The following is a 13,597-nucleotide window of genomic DNA, read 5'->3' as shown; positions in this document are numbered from 1 at the left end:
TTAGCCCACATGGAATATACAACGCTGGACCAATCAAATACAACACCCTAACAAAAAAAAGTGTTAACTTGCAAGTGATTAAGTAACGTGTTAAGAAATGTGCATTATATCGATCTTAAAGTAGGCTATACTGTACAGGTTTATTATATCGATCTTAAAGTAGGCTATACAGTACAGGTTTCTTACCGAGTTCACCAACATTGCGCGGCCGTGGGAATAATTCCGTCAAGAGAACATCCGTTCTAGTGTTGTCCTTTGAAGGCTCCAGCCCTTCAATCTAAAGCAACCCAGATAAGAGTCCACACAGTCGTACGCGAGTGATTGGCACCACCTTTGATAAGCTAATTAATAAACCAAAACTTAAAGATGTCATGATGAATACGGAAAAAAACGATTCTTTATTCCAATACTTGCATACAGTTAATCTCAGACAAAACAAATGCATGAACATTGCCGAAACACACAGAGGGGGATGCGGACACGAGTGATTGCTACTTGAACGCAGCGCCTCTGACCGCTCGAGCAATCTAACACTAAAGCAACTGAGCATTAAATTCCCAACAAATGAAGAAACCATTTGGAATATTAAAAAGTTGTATTTTTAATTTCTTTGGATTATTTTACTGTTAATTTAAACGATAACTCGTTGGCCTCGCTTTCATTTAGATATTTGCCGCATAGAAAAACTCTCGAAAGTTTAGCTCAAAGTTGAAAAGAAATGCATTAAGCGTGTAACATGTGGTCTTTGAATTAAATTGCCTACTCTTTGTATTATTATTACTTATATATAGCAACCTATATATTTACAAACATAAGTAATTTTATTTGTTCTAGTAATTTTCTATGCAATTCTCTGGTAGTCCATTTGAGGGTGATATCACACCACAAATTTCATAGCCTTTTTAAGAAATACCCGGTTCTTGTATAGAACGTGTTGCTTCTTACAAATACTTTGGGATTTGCTTAGATTAAAATATTTTAAAACATGTTAGTGAGTTGATGAAAAAGCGTAAGACTAAAATGGGCTATACAGCTATACACCGGACCTATACACTAGTGTTTGGATTAACGCCTTTTCGTAGCCTATTCACTAGGTGAAAATGTTTTGTATTTTTCCAAAACCTCCACTGGGTGTTAGGCCTTATGGATCTTTGTTTATCAGTAGCCCTTTCACTATCCATTAATTGTAATTGTTATTTTTGTATGCTTTTATTTTTTTATTTGTACAGGTATGGTTACAGACTCTCTCCACCTCCATACATTCTTATTTTTAGTGTAATTCATTAGCCAAAAAAGAGAAAAAAGCACATCAAACAAAGTTGAAGATGATTTTGACTGACAGCATTTTTCCCTTCAGACCTTGGTCTCAGTTGAGATCTCTGTATAAATGAAGGTAAATAGTGTCTAGCAACCTGCAGAAAATAGTTAAAACATTAAAATAAAACCTTTACTGTACAAATGTAACAGCCAGAGAAGCATAAAGGTGCTTTAATAAAGGCAAAGTTTAGGACATTCACCTGCAAATATCAGATACATTTCAGTAATGTGCAAAGAATGCAGGTGAATGTTTTTTGTGATCATAATTGATTTCCAGGACATCATAATAGAACAAGTATACACAAATATACACAAATTAAGGCCTCCATGCAATCACCTCTCTTTTCCAATTACAAACATTACAAAAACACAATGCAGATTCATACAATTATGTTTTAAACATTGCTTTACAATGCTATGTGGAAGTTTAATATATTAATATATTTAATATATATTTTACTTCACCTGCTTTGTTCAAGTATTTATGCTTGATATGTCTTCTCACAAGCCAGTCTTTCTTCAACCGTGTCAAAATTGGAGGCCATTACAGGGTAAATGGAAACCCTTCCCAACTCAGTTTATTCATGAAGAAATATTAAATAATTAACTACATTCTTGCGTTTGATTTCCTATATACGTATATATTTTATTTTTACAAAAATACAGAACATCCACATCAGCTATAGAGGGTTGGCTAAGACCACATCACTGCCAGATACTCAAAGGATGTCTGTCTATACATAGCTGATATGTTATTATAAGGAACTACAATAAACCACTGATACTTTTTAGCACAGCATTCAACACAGTAGCTCAAATCTTAGATCAGGAATGCACAGATTGGAACCAAAACATAACTATGTATATGGTTATGTTAACCAATTTGAATTACTAATAGAAAGTATTCATTAAAAACTTGAAGTAATACTCTTAAAACAATATCTGAAATGACTAAAACAATGAATAGATGTAATTAGCCATAGGTAAAGGTGAAATAAAACCATTACAAATAGAGCACATATCAAATTATTTCTGACAGAGTAACTATATATTTGTGATGCTTTGTTGAAGTACCTCCATGTAAGAGTATTTAAATTGTATTGCAAAAAATTATAATACACAGACATTTAGTGAATACAAACATGATAGTATATTCCACACAGGAACATTCATTTTGTTGAACGCAAGCAAGTAAAATAAGACGTTACACCTCTCCTGGTTCCAAACACACAAGTTGTGGCCAATTCTAACTATATAGTAAGTTTTGTAGATGATAGCATGTTGCATTGGAAACTAGTGCACTTTCAAACCACAGTCAATAATGGTAAAATATGTCACACTACACTGTCTGTAAGTCATTCTCATACTTTATGTCATAGGCTACAGGTCCCTCCATAGTGAATCCAAGGTAAAAGGAAACCTCCTCCATGCTGCATCCACTTCGGACTCCACCAAGGTAGACAGGACGCACAGGAATCTTTAGATTGCCCCCATAGTGAACATAAATGTCCCCATTTTCTGTTTTCCCTTTGACCCGCAGTAACAGTTTTTGTATCTTAGGATCCCTCCATATTGCTCCACTCTGCCACAGTTGATGTTGGTGTGGGTATCTGTCTTTGTATGAGGCCTGTTTGTGTGAGCCTTCTTTGTTCAAGCACAGGTCAAACTGGCCTTTGTGAACAATACGTCTCAGTCCTCTTGATTTCCCAAGGTAGAAATGTGCAATACAACTTTTCGCTGGAAACATGTGGGAGAAGCGGCGATGGAAGGATTTCTTTGTAGACGTGACATATGTGCCGATGTTTTTAAATGTAGTTGTGCTCTCCAGCATGTTGTCTTTTCTTGGCCACATCAGTAACATTGAGAGATAGTACAGCTCGGTCCAGTTGGAATGGGTTCCCTCTTCTTGCAATGCTTCGTTAAGAAGTGAGACCAGCTCCTCGTACCTTCTCAGCATTGTTGAGTTTGGCTTAATGGAGTGAAGAACAATGTTCGCCAGGATGAAATTGATCCTGTCGGCCATGGGTATCCGTGTTAAGTTGTGAAATATGAACTCCCATTTCTTGAAAATGAATTCCATTTGAGACCCACTCTTCTCATTCAAACACTGGAGAAGACCAGCAAATGAATCTGCTCGTTTTTGCTCCAAGTAGCTGCGCTGCTCCTCTATCTCTTGCCTGAGACTCAGTTTTGGTTTCCTGAGCCTTTCAGAATCTCTCTCTTCTCCGGAGGCACAGAAGATATGCATATATTTCTTGAAGTGCTCTGATACTTTTCGTTTGTTTCTGTCCTCTGCGGTTTCCTTCTCAATTGACCTTGGCTTAAAGTATGTGAAGTAGTTCTCAAAGAAACTGAATATCTCCTTCAGCCGTGTCTTCAAAGAGACAAGGAACTTTTCATGATGAGAGAGCACAGCAATGAATTTGTCATTGGTACTGTTGCTTGGTTCATGAAAATCACTCACTGACAAGTTGTTTTTAAGGAACTGAAGCATTCTATCTCTCTGGTGTTCCTCACTATTGTGAAAAAAGGGAATATCTTTAATGATATCTAAAATAATGATTGAAACTTCCATTTCACCAACATACCCAGATGTGTTGTAGGTCCGTTGTCTCTTTCTGTTTGGCAGATCAAGGGAATCTGTTGAATCATCCTTCTTTGCGAGTTCCTGTGAATCCTTAAATGCCCTGATAGCCTTAAATGCCAGTTTCAGGCATTTGTCTAACCCTTCTGGGGTAAGCTCCTCAGCATGCTCAATGTCATTTTTCAGGTGGCTTTTGTACACTTGCCCTAATGTGTCAGCAATGTAGGAATTATATCTTTTCTGCTGTGCATCCTTGGCCCAATGCAGAGCAGATTCAAAATCCTTCTCTTTCAGGTAGAAATGCCTTGCTAAAGCTTGTGGCACAGTTGCGTTTTTGTCAAATCTTTGTGTAGCTTTCACAAGGACTTCCTTGATTTGGCTGGTTCCCTCTTCTGTCTGTATGTCTTCAATCAAAGGAGAGAAAAGTGTATCTCTGTCATCTCCAAGTTCCTTCCTTTGCCGAGTGATCAGCATACTTTGGATGTTTTGAACCAGGATATCCTTACCCATGCCAGATTTGTACATCAAGTCACAGTGCAACATATTGGTTGTAATTTCCCCCAGTTGAAGACCATATGTTTTGTTGAGGACTTTGAGGCAATTACTTGCAATCATTGGGTGTAGAAAACGCACTGCACGATAAGTTCCGTGCTCCTCTGTGTTGAACTGGATCAGAAGTGTGGAGTATGGGTTCATTTTGTCCTCCAGGGTCTCTTTCCCCCACAGAGCATTCCTTATCCCTACAAACTCCTCACACAAGGACAGAGACATGTAAGAACCATTCACGTAAGTATTAAGCAAAGATAAGAGTGAAAGTAACTGTCCTTCTTTTCTGGATGTGTCAAGGTCTTTCAGGGTGTTGCACACTATATTTTCGATGTACTTCTCACTGAAATTGTTTGTCATGATCATGAAGGCATAAAACGTCTCAGGTTTTTCATGGTGACCCTTAAGCTCTTTCAGTTTCACCTCAAAGAATCTCTGCTCTTTGGTGGAGAGTTTGTTGGTTATGTACACAGTGTCAAGACGGCTGTTTCTGGATCGCTCAGCGGGATCCTGTGATCTCTCACAGTTCAGTATGATCACCATAAGTGTGTCTGGTTTTTTCCTCTCGTTGGCGGCACTCAGTATGCATCGCTGTAAGTCTTCAACATCTTCCCAGTTGTCCACCAAGAGTAGAACAGGAGTAGACTGTGTCTCGTTGCCACATGTCAGCAGATGTGTCACTTGGACTGCAATCTCGTTGTTTTGTGCCATGGTGTTTTTCAGAACGGCACATCTGAATTTACGTCTCAGGTTCCACAAGACATGCATGGCCAGCGTTGTCCCACCACAGCCTGGAGGATGGAAGAGGTTGATTATTACACATGGTGATGTGTACCTGCCTGTAGGTGTGATCAGATTGTGAAGATCCTCATACTTGTCACGTCTGATGAATGGCAAGCAACCTGGCTGCTCTGAAAAGTAGAAGTTCCACCATCTCACTTGTCCGCCTCTATAAAAGTCTTTCTCCACGTTAGTCTGGAATTCCTCAAAGGTGTCCTTGGTTTCAATTTCTGTGTTCTCACATTCATTTTCACAGAGGATATCAAGTACAGTCATCAACTCTTCGTCTCTTTTTGATAGAAGGACCGAACTAGAACCAGAAGATGGCAGATATCTTCTAGAGGACCGAGTCTGGGGTTCTTTCATCTTTCTGATGGTGCAATCGATTTCATTCAAGCTCAGTTCGTAGATGCATCTACTTGTGATGTCCACTTTACAGCGAGTGTTTATCATTTCTCTCCATTGACTGAAAACATTTGTATCTTTGCAAATGCACAGCATATTATCCTCCCCCTCCAGAGTCCGATAGATTGCACAGAAGGTCTCAAGTATAGGGCTTGAGATGTCAGTGACCCCTGAGTGAAGCATGAACACCACAAGTAATCTGTCTTTTGACAAAACGTCCGGATTGCAGAGAAAGGAAATCATATCACTGATTTCTCCAGCTCGTTTCTTCAGCCAATCACTGGTAGAGAAAGGTTTGTCGGTTTCACTGTCCTCATTTGCTCGACCATTACAAAACACCCAACTAGTCTGCTTAAATAGGTTCAGCCTTCCGATGACAGTGGAGACACTGTCATTAGTATTGTACATTCGAGGGTAGTGAAGATTAGCTATGCGATCCTTTCTATAAAAACGGCATGTCCCGTTCACCTCAGATTCTGGGTCAAACTCAAGCACTGCAAACAACTTAATCTCTTTCATAAAACCCAAATACTCAAGTTGACTGGGGTGGCACTTGTTGGTGACAACTATAACTTGCAATGCGTTTTCAAGGGTGTCTCTCCCATGGGTTATCAACTGTTTCAGCCTCTGACCTTGGTGGTTTTGGATGGGCTGCTGACAGTTGCTCTCTTCTTTTGACTTGCGTGCTAATGACCAAGATTTGACTTCCTCTGTCAAACTTCTCAATTTCTCCTGTAGATTTCTGGGATTATCGTCTGCAAGAATATTGATGCTTTTTGGACCTTGTCGAAGAAATAGACATTCAGTTATGCATTCCTTTCCATTTTGTTCAGATTTTATTGACGTATAAAAAATCTTCTCTTGAATCTGTGAATAAGTTGGTACAACATCAACTTCTATCACCCACTTGTCTGAAGACACACCACCTAGACGTTGAACCTGAAAGAACTTTGGAGGCCTGATGCATGCTCTTGCTATGTTACTGTTTTCTCCAAAGTGTTGCTTGAGATGCAAATCAAACTCTTCTGTATAAATATTTAAAGATGGTATTTTTTGCCCAACCACCTGTCCATGCCTAAGTCCAGGCCCACCTAAAACCCCAAAATGAATGGTCCCATTAGTACGCGAGTTCATGCAGGCTGCAGAAAAACAAAAAACAAACTGCTTAAATTGGTCCATGATTTCTTTCACACTGGCTTCCTCTGTGTCGGGCAGAAGCTTGTACTCATGTACTGGGTCAATGAGATTGCTTGGACTCGCTTCAGCTGGAAGGAAATCATTTTGTGTATAAGTGAATGCTGGGTCGTTTTTGTCAAAGGAGCGTGTGGTAGAAATTTGTTTCACCAGATTGTGAGCTGTTCCAAAATTGTCAAACGTTTCACCTTTTCTTGCGGCGTCCTCCACATTTCCACACAATCCAATTGGATCTGCCATTGGCAGCTGAAAGGGGGATGCAATATCTGAATCTGAATATCTTAGTTCTTCCACTGAAGTCCATGAAGATCTTAGACTTGGAGCCATCGACATCGATTTCACACTGTCATCAAACAGAGTCTCCTCTTGTGGTTTCATTACAGAATCAGATTCATCTTTTAATCTTAAACCCTCATGTATTCTGGTAGAGAGGTCACTCATAGGGGACCTCATGCCACACCCTTCATATTCCAGGTCGTTTCTCAGCATTTCTACATTTATTATTATTTGCTTCGCAGGCCCAAATGTTACACCCAAATAAGTCAAATCCTTAAGCTCAAGGATAACCAGGCAAGCTCCTGACACTTCCTGGTCATAAAGCTTCTCTGCAACCTCAGGGAGTTTTAGGCTACTAATTAGCCACTTTTTCACCTGCTCTTTAGACCAGTCTTCAATTTTCTCAGGGAATTTGTTGACCTCATCAACTCTGTTCTGACGATGATGTTCTGCAGGCTACAAACCCAAGAAATAAAAGCTGTTATCAACATATAACATGTTTTTAAACCAATTATCAGTCACTGTCCCTGAACATATTGTTCATATCTGGTAATTACCACATCATGAACCTTTTGTTGTATTTTATCTAAAAAATAAAACTCTACTGAAAATACATTTAAAAAAATGTTTTGCTTAAAATTGCAAACATACCACTGCATGCACTCCACCAATAGAGAGTACTGTGGTGTCTGATCTCTTCACTCTAGACAAATGGCATCAAAGACATACTGTATATTACGGTGGGTCATGAAAACACATAACTTGAAAATTAAATTGGCTAAACATGCATTCTAGAATGGACAGTAAAAATGGACAGTTAATACATAAAAAATGCTGATACGATAAGGAAGAACTAGTTAGGTAGCTTTGATTTGTTTTTGCAGAGACATACTTTTGGACTACCTGACACCCCTACTATGTGGAGAGAGTACATTTTCCATAGGAATTAATGTAAAAAAAAAATACACATCATAAATTACCCTTCATGGAGATCCATTGTCCGGTCGCTCTTCATTGACAGATAGCTGGGTGAGTCTGCTCCATCCCTTGGAAGAAAGTAATTGGGGATGTGTTTAATCAATCCTATCCTAATTTTATGGATATCTCCCTCAGTCCAGTGCTTAAAGGCTTGTAGCCCAGGGCTAATGTGCAGTGTGAACAAATCTAAACTAGGTTGAATGTCCCCCAGTCTATTCATCATTATGTTGTAGATAACAGGTATATTACATGGATAGATAACACTGAAAACACAGGCTCTGACCTTGTACCACGCCCTCTGGAAAAGTTGACCGGCCGATCCATTGAGTTATCACTCTTTACTGACAAACAGGTAGGTGACTCTGCCCTCTTTTCCCGGACCAGCTTGTCCTCTTTGGGACCGGAGTAGGGATGTGTCCCTACAACATCCTCATTATTCGATAAGTCCATATACTGCTGTGAGACGGTACAACTACTTTGTAGCCATTGCTGGACATGTTCTTTCTTCCCACTCTCTGCACCCTCAGGAGATGAAGTGTTCTCAGCCATGCTTTGTCACCCCGAAAGCATCATTCAAATTCCTGACAAAAGGAAACAAAGACAGAGAAGCAGCGCTTTAGTCATTTATAAAATTGTGCATCTCCCTAAGCTCATCCTCTTTCTTTAAAAGGCATAATTCAAACAAGACAAAGACATACACGATTAAATATGTAAAAACCATAGATAAACAGGGTGTGTATTCTAAATAGTCAGAAGCCAAACATCCCACATGTCAGCAACAAACAAACATCTTCCAATTTTCAGTCAATTCCCAGCTTAAGATATCTTGATTTATTGGACAAAAGGTGTAACATTGAATTGATTAGGGGCTTTCTTGATAAGGGATTAACATTGAACTAGTTAACATTGGTTAACAAATTGGTTAACGAAATTTGACAACCAAATTTGATCGCAAATTAACGTCTAAATACATGTTCGGTTTCTAAACGCAATTATTCTGAATAATTTCAAAAGAGATTTAGTAATTATTCCTTTGAAAGAAGTCATGAAACATTATTGAATTATGTACATTATTGCAAAGTGATTTCTAATTGCAATGTGTCTAACATTTTATTTTTTGAGAAGTTATGTTTAATCAGTGTACAAGGCCACAGCTGTTTTTTTGTTCTTTATTGTTCACTGCACTAGCTCTATCTAGTACTGAAGTCTGTACATACATTAAGCCTGGCCTGGAAATGTGTAGGCACATGCAATAAAAAAGTATTTATTGATTTAAGAGATTCTTGATTAAAGAACTAAATGCAAATATTGTTTCTCATTATGGTATATGCTTAGGATTGGTCACTGTTGCTATATAACAATTGATAATGTTATATGCTGGTGACTGACAGTGACTATATACATGACTATGTAATTATACAATATCCCATTAAACGTCAGCCTTTTGGGACTTAAAGTAACCAAGTAACTGAATGCCTTACTTTCTACACCAACTAAGTAAACTAACGTATACCTGGATAGTACCGAACAGAATGACGGCCCATTAGTCAAACAGCCTTTTGTTAAATAAACAATGTAAATATATCATATGGATTAGTTTGTGTTCTTTGTTTTGAATGCCTCTAGATAAGATATTTTGATAAAGAGTTTAAGAGCTTATTTAAGGGATTAATATTTTAAACAAAAATGCTGACCATCACAATAGGTTCCCTAGATTAAGATCGAAATGAATACCTATGATAAAAAAAGAAGTTACAGTAGCTTTGCAGAAACAGGAACTTAGTACTGCACACTGTGTGGCCGTCAACAGATGAACTCTGCCATTCCCATGAAACAAGTCTCCAGTCTATATATCTGCAGCAGATCAAAGAAACCATACTATTCTGTCCTGTCTTTCAGCGACACGATAACAAAACACCTCCCCATCGATGACTCAGCAGTGGCTTCACAGATGCTAAGATTGACATTTCACTGTTCCATTTAACAGTATAACTAAGATGTGATTCCAGCTTCTTACATTTTCAATTCAACTTGACTGTGATTTGAATAACCTTATAGCATTTGGCTATGACAAACCAATAGCATTGTGTAAAGCAACTTAGGGGCTTCCGTGATACATACCCTTGCATTGCCTATCCCTTTAAACAAAACAACACATGAAATGACAACTGGTTTTTCTGCATTCCACAGAGATTAACAGAGTGAGTAAACTAAACCACAATAGACATGGTACAGTAAAACTCAGTATGATTAGTCTTACAACTATCTACATAGCAAGGTGAAATTAAAATAGAAAGTGTGGAAAGTAAAATCCAAAACATTTAGATATTGACTCCACAGGTACAAACGTATGTCATTTGACTTTTTCATAGTCTCACTGCTTTATCTTTGGGTTTTTAGACTGCAAATCGGCCTGGGTAGGGCAAATAAAATACACAATAGATTGATTGATGAATCAGCCTCTATACATTTAGCCACAACATTAGTTCCAGTTTGGCCGGTCACTCGCCGTATGATGCTGTATATGTTTGCACTCACACACCTTCATTTGCTGACAATTATAAAACCACACCTTGACTTATGAGATCATTCTCTTTTGGAGTGGATTTTATTTTTAGGTAACAGACACAATGCAACAATGCAGTGTCCACAATGTAAATTAAAGGAACAGCACTTAAAAGCATTAATAAATACACATATTGCACATAACGACTATTCATAAAAACAAACCACTTTAATTGGACTGGTCAGCATTCGGCAGGGGGGTTGGTTTCTCTTTACCTGTTTTAAAACCATTTCTATTCCTTATTTGCTTGATTTCCAAGAGTGCTTGACATCCCCAACATAACATACTTGAGTTATACTGGTTAGGTAGGACCTAAACCAATTTGCTGGTCCAAAGAAGTAAAGAATAGAAAAACGAATGCTGTCACTTACTTTTTAACGTAATGTGTATTAACGTAATAGAAAAACGTAGTTTCCTTAAATTGTACTTGTACGTATTCCTTAGATTTTACTGTACTTGGACTTGTTCAATGAAAATGCATTTTAATCTAATCTAAAAATTGCATTATTGGCTGTCACGATATCAGATTTTCACCACATGATTATCGTGACCAAAATTATTCACGGTAACGATATTATTGCATTATCTATAGAAAATTCGAAAGAATTATAATAATGCTATCAGTCAAATTCATCTTTAACTTTGTTTACTTTGTGTCTTGTCTCTTTTTTGGCAAATTAATTAGGTGGAGAGAGTCTGTAATGATAACTGTACAAATTAAAAGCTTACAAAAACAACAATTACAATTATGGTTAGTGAAAAGGCAAAGAGCGGAACTGATAAACAAAAGATCCAAAAGGCCTAACATCAATACAATGTCAACTGAAATAAAAAATGTATTAAAGAAGACGAGCATGTTTAGCTTATCATATTTCAAGCTGGAGCGAAACACTGTCTGAATTTACTGTCAAGAAAATGCCAGAAAGTTCTGTTAAGTCCAACGCCATGATAACTTGGCTTTAACAACACTACGAAGACCTTAATGTGACATTTCCTGTGTCAGGGCAAGCAAACTAACTGCAACTTACTCTCCCTACAAAGGCGAATTCTATAGAATGCGGCGAAAGTGGGTGACCAGGTTTGTGGTATTGCTCCCTAGCTTTTGCGGTTACTGTTGGTCGGCCCTTCCTGCAGACTGGGGTGTCTACAAACACCCTGTGTTTTTTACAGAATCCAAAAAACTCCCACACTGGCGAGCTAACTTTTTTCGGCTGTGGGTAGAGTGTCTCACTCTCGTCTGCAATCTACACCAACATTGCGCGGTAGTAGTTGCCACAAATTGTGGTAGCTATTTACTGAGTAGTCTTTTTTCTGTTTTATGGCAGCTGGCAACCAGCATTAAGGTGCATTATCGCTACCTACTATGTTGAAAGGAAAGAAACGGAAATGTTTTAAGAGGCGCCGGATTATTTACACGGTATTATCATGTGTATTAATAACACATGATAAGCACCACAGATGCAAAAACTGAAGTGGGAAGAGTGACAATGACTGGCAAACGTTTTAATACGATACTATGAATTTAAATGGGGAAACTGACACTGTCCATTGGCTCATCGTTAGGTCTCACTGGCCCCTGGCCAGTAAATGTTTAACCATGTCTAGAAATTATTGTTTTATTTTGAGTTCTTCAATTAAGTTGAATTTGATTCACAATTAATTATTTGTGTTCTTATTTGTTGGTAATCCAATGTGACAACTTGCCCTACAGTGTGACAGTTTACCCGCATCAGTGGGTGTTACTTAATATTCAGGAACCCCCATTTAAACTGACCAATAGCGAACATCAGAGGGCGTAACTTAATATTCAGGAACCCCCATATTAAGTAACGCCCCGACTTGCGGTCTGCAGATATACCTTATTGGGCTGATGAGGCAAATTGTCCCAAGTGCACACTGTTCCAAGTGCACACTCTCTATTTAACTCCATACTGAAGATATGAAAATGTAATTAATACAAAATTACAATTGGTTTTATATTCGCATTATACAGACATTCGCCAATAAACATATTTGAAAATCAATAACTTATTCAATGATCGACATATACCCATCAAATAAAATCTGATGTATTCTATAAATGCCTGGCATACTTTTACAACCTTTGTTTTCAATCGAAATTCTACTTAGGAATTAGTAGAACAAACCAGACGTTGTTGTTTAGACTTGGGCCTGCTGCTGCACCAGTCCCTCCGCGGCCTTTATTATTAAACAATATTTTTCGGTAAACGCACAAGAACGTCCGACCCTATCTTTAAGAATAAGTGAAGACGGTACACATTTTGGCTTGTTACGCTTCAACTACAATTATGATGTTAGTTTGCAAATATAATTACAATTAATGTATCCTATATAGACATGCAATTCCAGGGAACTATCAAAACATACCTCGTGGTACGTCGCAGAGCGTGTAATCCTTATATATTTTTTTAAAGCAGGAATGGGACATCTGTACAGCAAGATTTATTCTTCCGCGAAACGGTAGCCTAAATACTGTCCAGTACTCGGTACCAGCATATCCAGCCTTCGACCGCTCGTTGAGAATAGAAAAAGCCTTAAACAGTCTATGTCTGTAAATATGCTATCACATCGCATGGAGGGGAAACAAATATTTTATTCTGCAGTTAGTTTCAGCGCAATGGGGGAAATAAACTGTTGAGACAGATTGACAGTATAAAGGATCTTGCGTAATGTCTTGTGATTGAAATCATTAAGAGCCAATGAAAATGGAGGGGGCCGATTTCAGGGGTGGCACGTAGCCTACCTGATATCTGACTCCCAGCTGCCCTTTTGTAATTCTCTACCAAACCACCCAATTAAACAATGTCGTTTCCAAAAAATTGGAACTGCGTAAAATGCAAATAATACAGAATGCAATGATTTGCAAATCATTTATCCCTACATTTAATTTAAAAAAGTACAAAGCCAGCAATATGTTGCCCCTGTCCCAA

At 38.2% G+C, this 13,597-nt stretch overlaps 1 protein-coding gene across 1 annotated transcript; it reads right to left on the bottom strand.

Annotated features, from left to right (window-relative positions):
• Positions 1-1,472: 1,472 nt before the first annotated feature.
• LOC105007040 (sterile alpha motif domain-containing protein 9) lies at positions 1,473-13,502 on the bottom strand. The gene is made up of 5 exons (XM_029118395.2): positions 13,035-13,502; positions 8,364-8,661; positions 8,083-8,148; positions 7,754-7,805; positions 1,473-7,558 (listed from the first exon to the last, which is right to left on the bottom strand). Exons 2-5 carry the CDS (start codon positions 8,627-8,629, stop codon positions 2,657-2,659), a joined length of 5,286 nt encoding a protein of 1,761 aa, XP_028974228.2. The 5' UTR covers positions 8,630-8,661; positions 13,035-13,502; the 3' UTR covers positions 1,473-2,656.
• Positions 13,503-13,597: the final 95 nt, after the last annotated feature.

Source organism: Esox lucius, chromosome 25, assembly GCF_011004845.1.
Source record: "Esox lucius isolate fEsoLuc1 chromosome 25, fEsoLuc1.pri, whole genome shotgun sequence".
Taxonomy (NCBI): Eukaryota; Metazoa; Chordata; class Actinopteri; order Esociformes; family Esocidae; genus Esox; species Esox lucius.
This window is presented reverse-complemented; position numbering and strand designations above follow the sequence as displayed.